The sequence below is a fragment of the Oncorhynchus tshawytscha genome, linkage group LG08 (genome assembly GCF_018296145.1).
Source record: "Oncorhynchus tshawytscha isolate Ot180627B linkage group LG08, Otsh_v2.0, whole genome shotgun sequence".
NCBI lineage: Eukaryota > Metazoa > Chordata > Actinopteri > Salmoniformes > Salmonidae > Oncorhynchus > Oncorhynchus tshawytscha.
This window is the reverse complement of record NC_056436.1, coordinates 77,900,916-77,918,430: the sequence shown is the minus strand read 5'-3', so window position 1 is coordinate 77,918,430 and position 17,515 is coordinate 77,900,916. Positions and strand designations below refer to the sequence as shown.

Here is a 17,515-nt window from a genome sequence, read left to right as displayed (position 1 = left end):
ATATCAGGGATGGTCAGGTTGGATATCAGGGATGGTCAGGTTGGATATCAGGGATGGTCAGGTTGGATATCAGGGATGGTCAGGTTGGATATCAGGGATGGTCAGGTTGACTCCTTGCTGTCCCCAGTCCACCTGGCCATGCTGCTGCTCCAGTTTCAACTTCCACCTGACTGTGCTGCTGCTCCAGTTTCAACTGTTCTGCCTTATTATTATTCGACAATGCTGGTCATTTATGAACATTTGAACATCTTGGCCATGTTCTGTTATAATCTCCACCCGGCACAGCCAGAAGAGGACTGGCCACCCCACATAGCCTGGTTCCTCTCTAGGTTTCTTCCTAGGTTTTGGCCTTTCTAGGGAGTTTTTCCTAGCCACCGTGCTTCTACACCTGCATTGCTTGCTGTTTGGGGTTTTAGGCTGGGTTTCTGTACAGCACTTTGAGATATCAGCTGATGTACGAAGGGCTATATAAATAAATTTGATTTGATTTGATTTGGATATCAGGGATGGTCAGGTTGGATATCAGGGATGGTCAGGTTGGATATCAGGGATGGTCAGGTTGGATATCAGGGATGGTCAGGTTGGATATCAGGGATGGTCAGGTTGGATGGATATCAGGGATGGTCAGGTTGGATATCAGGGATGGTCAGGTTGGATATCAGGGATGGTCAGGTTGGATGGATATCAGGGATGGTGAGGTTGGATATCAGGGATGGTCAGGTTGGATATCAGGGATGGTTAGGTTGGATATCAGGGATGGTTAGGTTGGATATTAGGGATGGTCAGGATGGATATCAGGGATGGTCAGGTTAGGATTCTCTTGTCTACCTGTTCTAGACCGCTTGTTATGTCACATGCTGGAGGCTCCATTAAAAAGGGAATGGACTCCCAATCAAAATCCTATTCTCCCTAACCCTTACCCAACCCTGAACTTAACCCCTTACCCTTACCCAACCCTGAACTTAACCCCTTACTCTCACCCTTACCCAACCCTGAACTTAACCCCTTACTCTAACCCTAAAACTAACTTCTAAGCCTAAAATATACAGTGCCTTGCGAAAGTATTCGGCCCCCTTGAACTTTGCGACCTTTTGCCACATTTCAGGCTTCAAACATAAAGATATAAAACTGTATTTTTTTGTGAAGAATCAACAACAAGTGGGACACAATCATGAAGTGGAACGACATTTATTGGATATTTCAAACTTTTTTAACAAATCAAAAACTGAAAAATTGGGCGTGCAAAAAATGTAAATAAAAAATCCATACGTAATTGTGAAACTTACTTAATCCACCCTAATAAAAATAGTATACTGCCAAAACAAACTCCCACTTCTTCCTTTGTTTAATTTTCCATATCTCCCTTCTCAGGCTCTAGGACCTGAGAGGGTGGTACGGCTCTAGGACCTGAGAGGGTGGTACGGCTCTAGGACCTGAGAGGGTGGTACGGCTCTAGGACCTGAGAGGGTGGTACGGCTCTAGGACCTGAGAGGGTGGTACGGCTCTAGGACCTGAGAGGGTGGTACGGCTCTAGGACCTGAGAGGGTGGTACGGCTCTGGGACCTGAGAGGGGGTACGGCTCTGGGACCTGAGAGGGTGGTACGGCTCTAGGACCTGAGAGGGTGGTACGGCTGTAGGACCTGAGAGGGTGGTACGACTGTAGGACCTGAGAGGGTGGTATGGCTTGTTCCAATATTCCATGTAACTCCAGGAACCGCTCCGCCGCATCCACTATGATTTCTATCTTCCTGGACCTTCTCTCCACCTTTGCAGTGTCATTAATCACCACAGCTATAAAGGCCAAAAAGTCCATCTTAACCTTTAAAATGTCAGGATCCTGCTGGTGAAAGGCAACATCTGCAGCCTGCAGTGAAGGTCTATCCAGCACCATGGACTCTGGCTTCATGGCTTCCCTGGCTTCATTGCTTCCCAGGCTTCCCTGGCTTTATGGCTTCCCTGGCTTCATGGCTTCCCTGGCTTTATGGCTTCCCTGGCTTCATTGCTTCACAGGCTTCCCTGGCTTTATGGCTTCCCTGGCTTCATGGCTTCCCTGGCTTCATGGCTTCCCTGGCTTCATTGCTTCCCTGGCTTCATGGCTTCCCTGGCTTCATGGCTTCCACCGCAATTCCAACATGTCACATATTCATCACTTTTATAATACATATGATCTTTTCCACAACTTGGACATCTCTGCTTCTCCCTTCTGCAAACACTTGATACATGACCAAAAGCTTTACAATGATCACACTGCATTGGTCTTGGGATAAATGCTCTGCCTCTGTAGTTAATATACCCTAACTGCACTTGAGTAGGGAGAGACTCAGAAAAGGTTGGTGACCACTGAAATATACTGAACAAAAATATCAACGCAACATGCAAGAATTTAAAAGATTTTGCTGAATTACAGTTCATATAAGGAAATCAGTACATTTAAATAAATACATTAAGTCCTAATCTATGGATCTCATATGACTGGACAAGGGTGCAGCCATGGGCAGGCCTGGGAGGGTATAGACCAACTAACTAGGGAGCCAGGCCCAGCCAATCAGAATGAATTTTTCCCCACAAAAGCGCTTTACAGACAGAAATACTCCTCAGCTCCCTCACTGACGATCCCGCAGGCGAAGAAGCCAGATGAAGGCCCTGGGCTGGCGTGGTTACACGCGGCCTACGGTTGTGAGGCCGGTTGGATGTACTGCAAAATTCTCTAAAACAACGTTGGAGGCGGCTTATGGTAGAGAAATGAACATTACATTCTCTGTCAACAGCTCTGGTGGACATTCCTGCAGTCAACATGCTAATTGCACACTCCATCAACACTTGAGACATCTGTGGCATTATGTTGTGTGACAAAACTTCACATTTTAGAGTTGCCTTTTATTGTCCCCAGCGCAAGGTGCACCTGTGTAATGACCATGCCATTTAATCAGCTTCTTGATATGCCACACCTGTCAGGTGGATGGATTATCTTGACAACGGATAACATGTGGATAACATGTAAACCAATTTGTGCCCACATTTGAGAGAAATAAACTTTTTGTGCGTATGGACATTTTCTGGGATCTTTTAATTAAGCTCATGAAACATGGGACCAACACATTACATGTTGCGCTTAGATTTTTGTTCAGTGTAGATGATTGTTGAGTTGCAACTGTCAGTGAAAAGCAGACTCAACCAGGCATATCGCAATATTTAAAAATACAAATCACAGAAAAACTGTTTGGAAAGCAAATGGCTATTGCTGTAAAGCTATGACAATGAAAACACTCCAATCTGTCTTTTCAATATGTTTATCTTAGTTGAGCGAACAGTAGCTTATCTTATCTGGCACCAGCGGAGAACACCGGCCATATCCCCAGTGAATGTGCGTATTCACTATCTTTATCATTGGGTCAGTGACAGAGTGACACTTTGTTTTGGGACAATAATTAGATGGACGTCATATTTTATTTGTCTCCCCTTCTCGTAGGCCAATTATATGGATCAGACAACATTGTTTTTATTGATCTGTTTGTCAGTGACCGCAGAGTAGGATATCCTGTATTTTTTGTAGTATTCAAAAAAACCTGTGCTCTCACTTGGGTGTCCCATACCGGTAAGAAATGAAATCTAATTTCACCCCTGGACATTTACAATGTTTAATTGACCAGCAGTGTACACATTTCACCACCCTTTATGTACAGACAGGAGTACATACATCTTATTAGCCTGTGTCCAGGACATGTCGGCCAAACCCTCCCCTAACTCGGACGACGCTGGGCCAATTGTGCGCCACCCCATGGGTCTCCCGGTCGCGGTCGGCTGTGGCAGAGCCTGGACTCAAACCCAAAATCTCTAGTGGCACAAATCTTAGACCACTGCGCCACTCGGGAGGCCCCTGTGTGTCCTTTCATGTACAGGAGTACATTTTTAGTTTATTTTTAACCTTTATTTAACTAGGCAAGTCAGTTAAGAACAAATTCTTATTTACAATGACATCATACCCCAGCCAAACCCAAACGACACTGGGCCAATTGAGCACCACCCTATGGGACTCCCTATCACGGCTGGTTGTGATACAGCCTGGAATTGAACCAGGGTCTGTAGTGACACCTCTAGCACTGAGATGCAGTGCCTTAGACCACTGCACCACCCAAGTCTTATTCGTCTGTGTCTCTCTTTACAGAGCATTTCATTGGTAGCTTTTGTTGTGTCATTACTAGGACATGAAAAAAAATGATGCAACAACTGAAGAAAGGCAGGCAGAGAAATTAAACGATCGATTGTGCCATCGCCTCGGAGAGAACGCAGTGCCCCAATGTCAGGTGTGACGACCCTCCCACTCCGTCTGCCATTCTTTCTCTCTGTTCTCGTTTTCCTTAATAGGATGTCGGTGGGCGGAGCCGGGAGGGTCGTCAGTGAAATGGGACACACCTGGGCTCGGGTGATACATACAACTTTCCCCCCATTCATTGAGGAGACCATCTCCACGCAGACACGCTGTTATTTTTTGGGGGTTGTGGCTTGTTTGTTTTGGCACCGCAACACTCCTTATTATCAACATTATGCACACACCCACTAACTTATACTACTGATTACACACCATTGTTAATTGTATATAGTTTACTAATAATATATTAATTTAATATAACTAATAATACACTGCTCAAAAAAATTAAGGGAACATTAAAATAACACATCCTAGATCTGAATGAATGAAATATTCTTATTAAATACTTTTTTCTTTACATAGTTGAATGTGCTGACAACAAAATCACACAAATTATCAATGGAAATCAAATTTATCAACCTATGGAGGTCTGGATTTGGAATCACACTCAAAATTAAAGTGGAAAACACACTACAGGCTGATCCAACTTTGATGTAATGTCCTTAAAACAAGTCAAAATGAGGCTCAGTGGTGTGTGTGGCCTCCACGTGCCTGTATGACCTCCCTACAACGCCTGGGCATTCTCCTGATGAGGTGGCAGATGGTCTCCTGATCTCCTCCCAGACCTGGACTAGAGCGAGACATTTGTTGCCTTGGCGTCTGTTTGGTTCCTAGTAGAGGTCGACCGATTAATCGGAATGGACGATTAATTAGGGCTGATTTCATAACAAATCGGTAATCGGCATTTTTGGACACCGATTGTGGCTGATTATATTACACTCCACGAGGAGACTGCGTGGCAGGCTAACTACCTGTTACGCGAGTGCAGCAAGAAACCACGGTACGTTGCTAGCTAGCATTAAACGTATCTTATAAAAAAACATCTTATCATAATCACTAGTTAACTACATATGGTTGATGATATTACTAGGTTATCTAGCTTGTCCTGCGTTGCATATAATCGATCCGGTGCCTGTTAATTTCTCATCGAATCACAGCCTACTTCGCCAAACGGGTGATGATTTAACAAGAGCATTCGCAAAAAAAGCACTGTCGTTGCACCAATGTACCTAAACATAAACATCAAAGCCTTTAAAATCAATACATAAGTATATATTTTTAAACCTGCATATTTAGTTAATATTGCCTGCTAACATGAATTTCTTTTAACTAGGGAAATTGTGTCACTTCTCTTGCGTTCTGTGCAAGCAGAGTCAGGGTATATGCAGCAGTTTGGGCCGCCAGGCTCGTTGCGAACTGTGTGAAGACCATTTCTTCCCAACAAAGACCCTAATTAATTTGCCAGAATTGTACATAATTATGACATAACATTGAAGGTTGTGCAATGTAACACCAATATTTAGACTTAGGGATGCCACCCGTTAGATAAAATACAGAATGGTACCGTATTTCACTGAAAGAATAAACGTTTTGTTTTCAAAATGATCGTTTCTGGATTTGACCATATTAATGACCTAAGGCTTGTATTTCTGTGTGTTATGTTATAATTAAGTCCATGATTTGATATTTGACAGAGCAGTCTGACTGAGCGATGGTAGGCAGCAGCAGGCTTGTAAGCATTCATTCAAACAGCACTTTCCTGCGTTTGCCAGCAGCTCTTCGCAATGCTTCAAGCATTGAGCTGTTTATGACTTCAAGCCTATCAACTCCCGAGATTAGACTGGTGTAACCGATGTGAAAGGGCTAGCTAGTTAGTGGGGTGCGCACTAATAGCGTTTCAATCGGTGACGTCACTCGCGCTGAGACCTTGAAGTAGTTGTTCTCCTTCCCCGCGGCTTTTGTGGAGCAATGGGTAACGCTGCTTCGAGGGTGGCTGTTGTCGATGTGTCCCTGGTTCGGGGCGAGGAGAGGGACGGAAGCTATACTGTTACACTGGCAATACTATAGTGCCTGTAAGAACAGCCAATAGTCAAAGGTTAATGAAATACAAATGGTATAGAGAAAGTCCTATAATAACTACAACCTAAAACCTCTTACCTTGGAATATTGAAGACTCATGTTAAAAGGAACCACAAGCTTTCATATGTTCTCATGTTCTGAGCAAGGAACTGAAACGTTAGCTTTTTTACATGGCACATATTGCACTTTTACTTTCTTCTCCAACACTGTTTTTGCATTATTTAAACCAAATTGAACATGTTTCAGTATTTGAGGCTAAATTGATTTTGTTGCTGTATTATATTAAGTTAAAATAAGTGTTCATTCAGTAGTTGTAATTGTCATTATTACAAATAAATCAAATCGGCCTATTAATCTGTATCGGCGTTGAAAAATCTAAATCAGTCGACCTCTAGTTCCTAGAGTAAAGTTTACGTTGCAAAACATTTTGCAACAGACCAAAAGATTTGCAACAGTCTGCGACTAATGAATACACCTCCAAGTTCTCCCATCTGAACAATATTATTGAAAAATGAACAAGTGATAGACAGCAAGACGGAGGATGCCATCTAGTGGATCTTTTGGATACATACAGACATCACCCTATTCAACTACATGATAAACCAATACATTACACTACCATAATAAACCAATACACGAGAGATCGTAAAGGTGAATGTCTGTTAGTTGCTGTTAGCATGGGAAAGGCTCTCGTGCCCCTTGTCTGGCTTTCACTGTACTGGAAAGGCCACTTCACTGAAGCGAAACCCGGATTTCAGTTTCCCCATCGCCTCCATGCATTTACCATGTTTCTCACACAGGATATCTCTGACCTGGGGAATACATTAAAACAACATAGCTAGTCAATTTAGCTAGCCGTCTATGCTCACATGAGTACACACTGTAGCCAAAGACATTACAGTATGGTATGGTGTAACATAGACTAGCTATCTCGCTACCTACCTTAACAGAAGTGCCTCCTTTGTATCGTCTTCTCTTCCTTTTCTCCACCCCCTGCAGCAGCTCCACCTGAATGATAACGTTCAACATAATAACATGACTAACATGGAGATGGCTGCCTAGCTGCTAGCTAACTACACACAGGCTGTGTTGTAAAGTTAGCATGATTTTCAATCCAACATGCCTAGTCGATTTAGTGATGAATAAAGTAAGCTTTGCCTCCCTTGGCACCTTCCCCCCTTCCTTGGCACCTTCCCCCTTCCTTGGCACCTTCCCCCTTCCTTGGCACCCCCCTTCCTTGGCACCTTCCCCCTTCCTTGGCACCTTCCCCCTTCCTTGGCACCTTCCCCCCTTCCTTGGCACCTTTCCCCCTTAGGTGGCATTCTTGAAAATACCCTTTACAGAAAACGAATGGGACAACTGGCAATATAACTTCTAGCTAGCCATCTACTACAAGACACGCGTAGTCGTGATGTTTCTGCTTTATAAATGTGCGCTAAACTGCGCGGAAGTAAACGAGAAATTGCGCATGCATCATCCAGTTTAGATGTTTTGAACAATACTAATTTCCTATACGCACCGTTTTTATATTAAATCGTTTTCCAATGCATATTGATTTTTAAAGCTATTTATGATGTGTGCTCACTGGGTTTCCTTGGGGTAAATTACATTGTTAAGCTTCACTGGAAAAATGTTTGAACGCAACAGCATTTCCGACCAAATAAAGAAACCCTGTTATTTACCGAGTGGGCTGAGCCAGACGGTTACTATGGGAATCAGACACAACACAAGGTTCAAGGTGACTTTTGTTTTTGTTGTGCGAGAGTTTCTCTGATACAAATACTTGTACTTCACACCAAGACATGGAATGTAACATTTTTAAATCTCATTAATTGAGATGGCTGATAACTAATGAACATTTTACAAACGATAATGGAATTGTACAAAAAGATTCTGTGTCTGGGAAGAGGTGGAGCAGCAGAAGTATTCCTGATGAAACACGCGGAGTCTAAGAGACTGCATGCAGTGAAAAGAATACAAGCAGACGACTCTCGCAAAACAAAGACCAAAGAGGCCATCCTACAAGAAGCTGAAATCATCAGGAAGCTGAATCACCCTCACATAGTGACCTGCAGCGAGGCTCTCTTTGACTCAAATGATGGATACATCTATATAGTCATGGACTACTGTGATGGAGGGACACTGGATGACAAAGTCAAGGAGAGAAAGACAGGGGACTATTTCCCAGAGTGGATGATAATGGAGTGGTTTGTACAGGTTACCATGGCAGTCAGCTACATTCACTCTGCTAGAATCCTCCACCGGGACATCAAAACCTCCAATGTGCTTCTAACTAAGAGAGGCGTGGTAAAGGTGGGGGACTTTGGCATATCCAAGATAATGACCAACACAGTGGATATGGCTCGTACCTGTGTTGGTACCCCCAGCTACCTGAGTCCAGAGCTGTGTCAGGATGTCCCATACAGTTCGAAGTCTGATGTCTGGGCACTGGGATGCTTGCTGTATGAGATCTGTTCTCTCAGACCGCCGTTTGCTGCCTCCAACCTGCTCAGTCTGCTCTCTAAGATCATCAGAGGAGAGTACAGCCCTGTTCCCCAGACCTACTCAGACAGCATCACCCCTCTGGTCCAGATACTGCTCTGTCCGGTGCCTGAGGACAGACCTAGTGCTAGAGCCATACTGGACATGATCTATGTACGGGAACATCTCAGAGAGTTTGTCAAGCACAGGGAGATAGAGTTAGCAGTGTATGATAATGTAGACTCCAGATCCATACCCCTCTCTAGTTGGGTCTGTGAGTGTGTGAGAACATCTGGCTCTGTGAGTTCACCTGCAGATAAGAGCATGGCCGTGACTGCAGAATGGAAGGAGGACAGCAGCACTGACAGTAACTCTGGTACTCTGATTACATGCTTAACTCTTGCATTGTTTAGGCCCTATTGTGTTTATATGCTGTCTTTGGTGCTTGTGTGACACTATCTCTCTCGATCTCTCTCTCTCTCTCAGGACCACTTCCGCTCACACCTTCCTATACAGGGGAAGAGGAGGGGGACAGTACAGAGCCCTGTCCCAGTGATAATGAGGAGGTAGAAGGTGATGTGGTCAGCGTAGGCCAGTCTGACTACTCTGAGGACTTTGATGACGACAACAGCTTGTCTTCCATAGAGGAACACAGAGAGGACAAGGCAACCTCTACAACTTTTAACTCTGTCACGGCGGATGTCTCTATGGACGCTAATGGTAAATCTGAAAGAAACAATTAGGTCTAATAAACAATCTGTTGCTCACTCAAAAACTGTGTGCTTGATCCTCATAGATAATCCACTATTAAGGTTACATTTCAGTACTTTAATCAACCATTTACGTCTGTGTACAGTGACCCCTGAAGTGGAGGACCCTAGTGAGTACCCTGATGACTTTGAGGAGGAGGAAGACGAGGATGTGATGATGGTGGTCCACTATGCCGGCGCTGCTCTGGAGCTTTCTGCAGAGGGTGATGGGGAGGAGTTTCAGCTGAGGGACGCAGGGGGTGTGGCTGTCACACTGAAGACTCTGAGAGACAGCTATATCATGGGTAAGTGTGTGTGTGTGTGTGTGTGTGTGCCTGCCTGTGTGTGTGCCTGCCTGTGTTGTTGATTGTCTATGTGTGTCATTGCAGAGGGCATCGGCCCCTCTCTCTACGAGCAAATCAGCGAACACTTTGAGAACGGTCTCAGCCCTGAAGACCAGCAGCCACACTTTAAACACACACTGGGGACCTGACCACCTGGAAAACTGCAATCTCATATTCACTCTCAACCAAGAGGGTCAACTGTGTTAAAACATTTAAATGGTGGAACCAACCTCCAAACCTGGACTTCTGATGCACCATGACATTACCTGTAGGCCTACGATACAGCAAGTTTATGTTGGGGAATGATTTGTCATCCATCATGGTTCATAACATTGTTAACAGAAGAGGGTGCTATCAGGCTTTTCATTGAAACTGTGGAGGGGAAAATCCCCTGAGTTACTGTGGCAGTTCACAGCTCAAACTGATTTGAGGTTTCATAACACCGGTAGCAAGTTAAAAGATTAAAGGAGATACCACCTTGAAATGTGAACATCTGTGGGTAAGACTGTGAGAACACCCTCCTTCAAAATACCTTGAAGTGAAGTAAGCAGAAATCTGAAAGGTTTTTTTGTTGGTTCCCTCCTGGAGGCAGTGAAACTGTAGAAGGTTTTTCAACTGCTTGAAAAATAAAGATAATTGATTCACTTATGATGTCAAGTAGAAACTTTCCTTATTTATCTATTTAATTACTTCCATGTAAATGCATTTCTATGTTGTCTCAATGTTTTACTTCATGTACTACTGAAGAAGAAATCCCATTCATTTTTACTGAAATGTTTGGCAATATGCTAAACTCAGCAAAAAAAGAAACGTCCTTTTTTCAGGACCCTGTCTTTCAAAGATAATTTGAAAAAATCCAAATAACTTCACAGATCTTCATTGTAAAGGGTTTAAACACTGTTTCCCATGCTTGTTCAATTAACCATAAACAATTAATGAACATGCACCTGTGGAACAGTCGTTAAAACACTAACAGCTTACAGACGGTAGGCAATTAAGGTCAGAGTTATGAGACCTTTCTACTGACTCTGAAAAACACCAAAAGAAAGATGCCCAGGGTCCCTGCTCATCTGTGTGAACATGCCTTAGGCATGCTGCAAGGAGGCATGAGGACTGCAGATGTGGCTAGCGCAATAAATTGCAATGTCCGTACTGTGAGACGCCTAAGACAGCGCTACAGGGAGACAGGACGGACAGCTGATCGTCCTCGCAGTGGTAGACCACGTGTAAGAACACCTGCACAGGGACAGGTACAGGATGGCAACAACTGCCTGAGTTATACCAGGAACCTCCACCAGTGCTCAGACTGTCTGCAATAGGCTGAGAGAGGCTAGACTGAGGGCTTGCAGGCCTGTTGTAAGGCAGGTCGTCACCAGACATCACCGGCAAAAATGTCGCCTGTGGGCACAAACCCACCGTTGCTGGACCAGACAGGACTGGCAAAAAGTGCTCTTCACTGACGAGTCGTGGTTTTGTCTCACCAGGGGTGATGGTCGGATTCGCGTTTATCGTCGAAGGAATGAGCATTACACCGAGGCTTGTACTCTGGAGCGGGATCGATTTGGAGGTGGAGGGTCCGTCATGGTCTGGGGCGGTGTGTCACAACATCATCGGACTGAGCTTGTTGTTATTGCAGGCAATCTCAACGCTGTGGGTTACAGGGAAGACATCCTCCTCCCTCATGTGGTACCCTTCCTGCAGGCTCATCCTGACATGACCCTCCAGCATGACAATGCCACCAGCCATACTGCTCATTCTGTGTGTGATTTCCTGCAAGACAGGAATGTCAGTGTTCTGCCGTGGCCAGCGAAGAGCCCGGAAATCAATCGCATTGAGCACTTCTGGAACCTGTTGGATCAGAGGGTGAGGGCTAGGGCCATTCGCCCCAGAAATGTCTGGGAACTTGCAGGTGCCTTGGTGGAAGAGTGGGGTAACATCTCACAGCAAGAACTGGCAAATCTGATGCAGTCCATGAGGAGGAGATGCACTGCAGTACTTATTGCAGCTGGTGGCCACACCAGATACTGACTGTTACTTTTGATGTTGACCCCCCCCCCCCTCCTTTGTTCAGGGACACATGTTTCCATTTCTGTTAGTCACATGTCTGTGAATCTTTTGTTCATACATATATTTACACATGTTAAGTTTGCTGAAAATAAACACAGTTGACAGAGAGAGGATGTTTCTTTTTTTGCTGAGTTTATGAAAGGGGAATCTTTATCAGCACATTCGTCTGGTCTGTCATTGTTCTGCCGAGTTTGAAACAACCAACAGAGATGTAGGTAAGGTAATGCCTGTTAGTTAGTTAGATAAGCAAGACACCCCTAATCTATTTGTGTTCCATAGCATGAGTCGTGGGGTTGCAGAAACTGTTTCAGAGGATATCTGCATGTCCCAAATGGCACTGTATTCCCTATATTGTGCACTACCTATGGGCCCTGGTCAAAAGTAGTGCACCATGTAGGGAATAGGGTTTCATTTGGGACGTAGCGTTGTTTCAGAGTATGAGATGGTTATCTCTGCTGTCTCATGATTTCCTGTCATAACCCAGAAATGTTTTCCTTTGCCTCATATTCTCATCGAGATCCATTCACACATCTCCATGATGAGGGGACATTCACACATCTCCATGATGAGGGGACATTCACACATCTCCATGATGAGGGGACATTCACACATCTCCATGATGAGGGGACATTCACACATCTCCATGATGAGGGGACATTCACACATCTCCATGATGAGGGGGACATTCACACATCTCCATGATGAGGGGACATTCACACATCTCCATGATGAGGGGACATTCACACATCTCCATGATGAGGGGACATTCACACATCTCCATGATGAGGGGACATTCACACATCTCCATGATGAGGGGACATTCACACATCTCCATGATGAGGGGACATTCAGCAACACTTGAAGGACATTGGAATTAAATGAAAAGCGTATTTATTACTAAACATAGAACCAGCGTGTTGACCTTTCACCCTCATCAGGTTTTTCTTCAAAGCCAAAACGTGCTGGTTCTACTTTTAGCAATAAAGAAACTGTTTTTTATTCAATTCCATTGTCCTCTGTGTTGCTGGATCTCCTCGCTCCTCAATTCTTGCACCTTGTTTGGAAAGCGAGTTGACAGCAGTGATCCCTTCCCTTTGCACATCTCCATGAGGACAAACGCCCACCCAGACACAAACATATTGCAATGATAATGATCAACATTTAATTAATAATGATCAACATTTAATACAGCAGGGAGGGAACAACATTCTGTACTGCCCTCTACTGGCCAGAGAGGAAATTAGCTTTCCAACTGTTGGAGGTTATGCAATGGATTGTGCTAAATTTGGTTAAAAGTCAGCCTGCGACCATTTTAGAAAATCCCCGAAAAGTACACAGTAATAAGCCCCTCCCATGTGGTTGAATCATAGGAGTTTCATGTCCGTCTTCACACCTCATAAGCTTTATTTAGCTCAGCTGTGACCAAGTGGAGCTAAACAATTAGTATCACTTGTTCTTCCTACGTACACACATATAGATGACATAGGTCATAGGTCACCAGTAAGGTCTGACAGATCTCTGCGTCCCAAATGGCATCCTATTCCCTCTATAGTGCACTACTTTTGACCAGGAGCCATAGCTCTCTGGTCTAAACCTGTATAGGGAATAGGGTGCCATTTGGGAGGCGTATTCTGTCTCTGCTTGCTCATCATTGCATTATTTGAAGTTGGAAAAACCGGTGGGCAGGTGTAAAAAGTACCTAATTGTCATACTTGAGTAAAAGTAAAGATTTCTTAATAGAAAATTACTCGCGTAACAGTGACGCGGTAAAATACTACTTGAGTAAGTCAAAGTATTTTTTTTTTAGTATACTTAAGTATTAAATGTAAAAGGATAAATTCCAAATTCTTTATATTAAGCAAACCAGACGGCACCATTTTCTTGTTTTTGTTATTTACGGATAGCCACGCTCAAACACTCAAGACATCTTTTACAAACAAAGCATTTGTGTGTAGTGAGTCCACCAGATCAGAGGCAGTAGGGATGATCAGGGATGTTCTCTGTTTAGTGAGTCCTCCAGATCAGAGGCAGTAGAGATGACCAGGGATGTTCTCTGTTTAGTGAGTCCACCAGATCAGAGGCAGTAGAGATGACAGGGGATGATCTCTGTTTAGTGAGTCCACCAGATCAGAGGCAGTAGAGATGACAGGGGATGTTCTCTGTTTAGTGAGTTCACCAGATCAGAGGCAGTAGGGATGATCAGGGATGTTCTCTGTTTAGTGAGTCCTCCAGATCAGAGGCAGTAGAGATGACCAGGGATGTTCTCTGTTTAGTGAGTCCACCAGATCAGAGGCAGTAGAGATGACAGGGGATGATCTCTGTTTAGTGAGTCCACCAGATCAGAGGCAGTAGAGATGACTAGGGATGTTCTCTGTTTAGTGAGTCCACCAGATCAGAGGCAGTAGAGATGACAGGGGATGTTCTCTGTTTAGTGAGTCCACCAGATCAGAGGCAGTAGTGATGACTAGGGATGTTCTCTGTTTAGTGAGTCCTCCAGATCAGAGGCAGTAGAGATGACCAGGGATGTTCTCTGTTTAGTGAGTCCACCAGATCAGAGGCAGTAGAGATGACAGGGGATGTTCTCTGTTTAGTGAGTTCACCAGATCAGAGGCAGTAGTGATGACTAGGGATGTTCTCTGTTTAGTGAGTCCTCCAGATCAGAGGCAGTAGAGATGACCAGGGATGTTCTCTGTTTAGTGAGTCCACCAGATCAGAGGCAGTAGAGATGACCAGGGATGTTCTCTGTTTAGTGAGTCCACCAGATCAGAGGCAGTAGAGATGACAGGGGATGATCTCTGTTTAGTGAGTCCACCAGATCAGAGGCAGTAGAGATGTTGCATGAATTGGACCATTTATCTGTCCTGCTGAGCATTCAAAATTTATTGAGTTATTTTGGGTGTCAGGGAAAATGTATGCAGTAAAAAGTACATTATTTTCATTAGTAGTGTAGTGAAGTAAAATAAAAAGTTGTCAACAATATAAAAAGTAAAGTTACCCCAAAAAAACTACCCCAAAAAACGACTTAAGTAGTACTTTCCACCACTGCCGGTGGGTAGGTGGGGGAGAGGATGGCATTTCCAGGTAACATTTTGATCTCCCACGTATTTTGAAAAATGAGATATTTTAACAACCTATTGATCTAAGAAGTGAACACAGCAGCTCCCTCTATTGTTTGGGAATTCCACACACCGTTTAGTGGTATTATCCATCCACGTTCCACAGTTCCATTTTCTCTATCAGTGGATATATCTCATTGTGAGGTCTGTGTGATAAACATCATTACATGATGAGTTCAACAAATAGATGGGTTGTGAGCGGAAATGTGTTGCAGGATTCATATCATCACACCATCTGTCCTCTATGAAGTTTCCCACACACGCACACACACACACACACGCACACACACGCACACACACACGCACACACACGCACACACACACAGACACACAGACACCCATGCAAGCAAACAAGCTTAGTTGAAAGGTGCTGTATTAGAGACAAGATAGACAAGATGAGATATGGATTGCCTGTAGTGCATAGCTGTCTGAGTCAGGAGAACTAGGAATGGCTTCCTATCATCACACAATCTGACATCAGAAATATCCCCCTCAACCCATATTCTGTACCTTGTCACTCATCTCTCTGCCCACACACTGATGGTGTGCAGACATATGTAAAGAAAGCAACACCTCCTGACTGTTGACTGGAACTTAAGGCACCTTTCAGATTCCAACTACTTTTAGAACCAAGTCATCACATTGAATAGAAATAATGATTACGTTAGAGATCAGACTTTAAACCTAACATCACCTCAGCACCAGAAGAAACACATCAACAACTCAAATTTGATGTTAAATATTCAATGTCAGCCACAGAAATCAGGTGGTGTACATACCAACATATTGGGGCATACTCCATTCAGATACGTTGAATTGTGTTGTAATGTAATCAATATTTTTTTTGAATGACCTCTTACTATGTGGCCAAGCTAGAGAATGGTCTTTTGGTTTGAGGGAGGGTGAGCGTTCTAGGGGTGAGGCAAACCCTAAACAAACCACCATTTTAAAAAGGCCTTTAATAGAGTCTGACTGAAATTAATATATAAATGCATATGTTTTATTTTGTTGATTCTCTTATTCAATGGGCAAAAGTAATGTATAGCAACCCCAGGTGTAAAATAGTCAATAATGGGCAAAAGTAATGTATAGCAACCCCAGGTGTAAAATAGTCAATAATGGGTAAAAGTAATGTATAGCAACCCCAGGTGTATAATAGTCAATAATGGCTACTACTGTTGTAACATCTGCTTCCAACTCACACTCTCAAACACATAGATCCCCAATCACCTGAATTCTGATCACCTGTATGTCATTATCACACACTATTTAGTTCAGTTTTTTCACCCCATCATTGTGAGGTATTGTTTGTTTTTGTTACACGTTCTAGTCGGAGCTCTGTTTATTTCCGTATTAGTCCCGTGTATCATAGTTTTTGGCCATCCTCACTAACGACGCCTTTTTGCCTCCTCCCTGCCTGTACTTTTGCCCATCTGATTTCCTGTCATCATCCTCTTGCCTGATCTCTTGCCTGATCTCCCGGACTACGTCATTAGCCTTTCCCCTGCCTGTACTGTTACCTGTTTCTACTTCCTGTGTATGACCTTCTGCCTGTCCCTGGACCCAGACACCTGCCTACTCCTGTGTGTGACCTTCTGCCTGTCCCTGGACCCAGATACCTGCCTCCTCTTGTGTATGACCTTCTGCCTGTCCCTGGACCCAGATACCTGCCTCCTCCTGTGTATGACCTTCTGCCTGTCCCTGGACCCAGATACCTGCCTCCTCTTGTGTATGACCTTCTGCCTGTCCCTGGACCCAGATACCTGCCTCCTCCTGTGTGTGACCTTCTGCCTGTCCCTGGACCCAGATACCTGCCTCCTCTTGTGTGTGACCTTCTGCCTGTCCCTGGACCCAGATACCTGCCTCCTCCTGTGTGTGACCTTCTGCCTGTCCCTGGACCCAGACACCTGCCTACTCCTGTGTGTGACCTTCTGCCTGTCCCTGGACCCAGATACATGCCTCCTCTTGTGTATGACCTTCTGCCTGTCCCTGGACCCAGATACCTGCCTCCTCCTGTGTGTGACCTTCTGCCTGTCCCTGGACCCAGACACCTTCCTCCTCCTGTGTGTGACCTTCTGCCTGTCCCTGGACCCAGATACCTGCCTCCTCCTGTGTATGACCTTCTGCCTGTCCCTGGACCCAGATACCTGCCTCCTCTTGTGTATGACCTTCTGCCTGTCCCTGGACCCAGATACCTGCCTCCTCCTGTGTGTGACCTTCTGCCTGTCCCTGGACCCAGATACCTGCCTCCTCCTGTGTGTGACCTTCTGCCTGTCCCTGGACCCAGATACCTGCCTCCTCCTGTGGTCCTTTCCTAATAAAAACCTGCTGCGCCCTGCGCTTCAAACCAGCTTCTGTCTCCCATTGTATTCAATTACAACTGTCAAGAAGAGTTAAACAAGGGTGTCCACTGTTTCCATATGTATTCATTATGGCCATTGAAATGCTAGCTATTAAAATCACATCAAA

The 17,515-nt window shown here is 44.5% G+C and overlaps 1 protein-coding gene and 1 long non-coding RNA gene across 2 annotated transcripts; one reads left to right on the top strand and one right to left on the bottom strand.

Moving 5' to 3' along the window:
* Positions 1 to 6,774: 6,774 nt before the first annotated feature.
* Positions 6,775 to 7,480, bottom strand: LOC121847003. The gene is made up of 2 exons (XR_006083986.1): positions 7,232 to 7,480; positions 6,775 to 7,101 (listed from the first exon to the last, which is right to left on the bottom strand). It is a non-coding gene; the product is annotated as an uncharacterized LOC121847003 (long non-coding RNA).
* Positions 7,481 to 7,580: 100 nt separating this feature from the next.
* Positions 7,581 to 10,514, top strand: nek12 (NIMA-related kinase 12). The gene is made up of 4 exons (XM_024428740.2): positions 7,581 to 9,146; positions 9,257 to 9,490; positions 9,627 to 9,824; positions 9,909 to 10,514. Exons 1-4 carry the CDS (start codon positions 8,141 to 8,143, stop codon positions 10,010 to 10,012), a joined length of 1,542 nt encoding a protein of 513 aa, XP_024284508.1. The 5' UTR covers positions 7,581 to 8,140; the 3' UTR covers positions 10,013 to 10,514.
* The last annotated feature ends 7,001 nt before the right edge of the window (positions 10,515 to 17,515 follow it).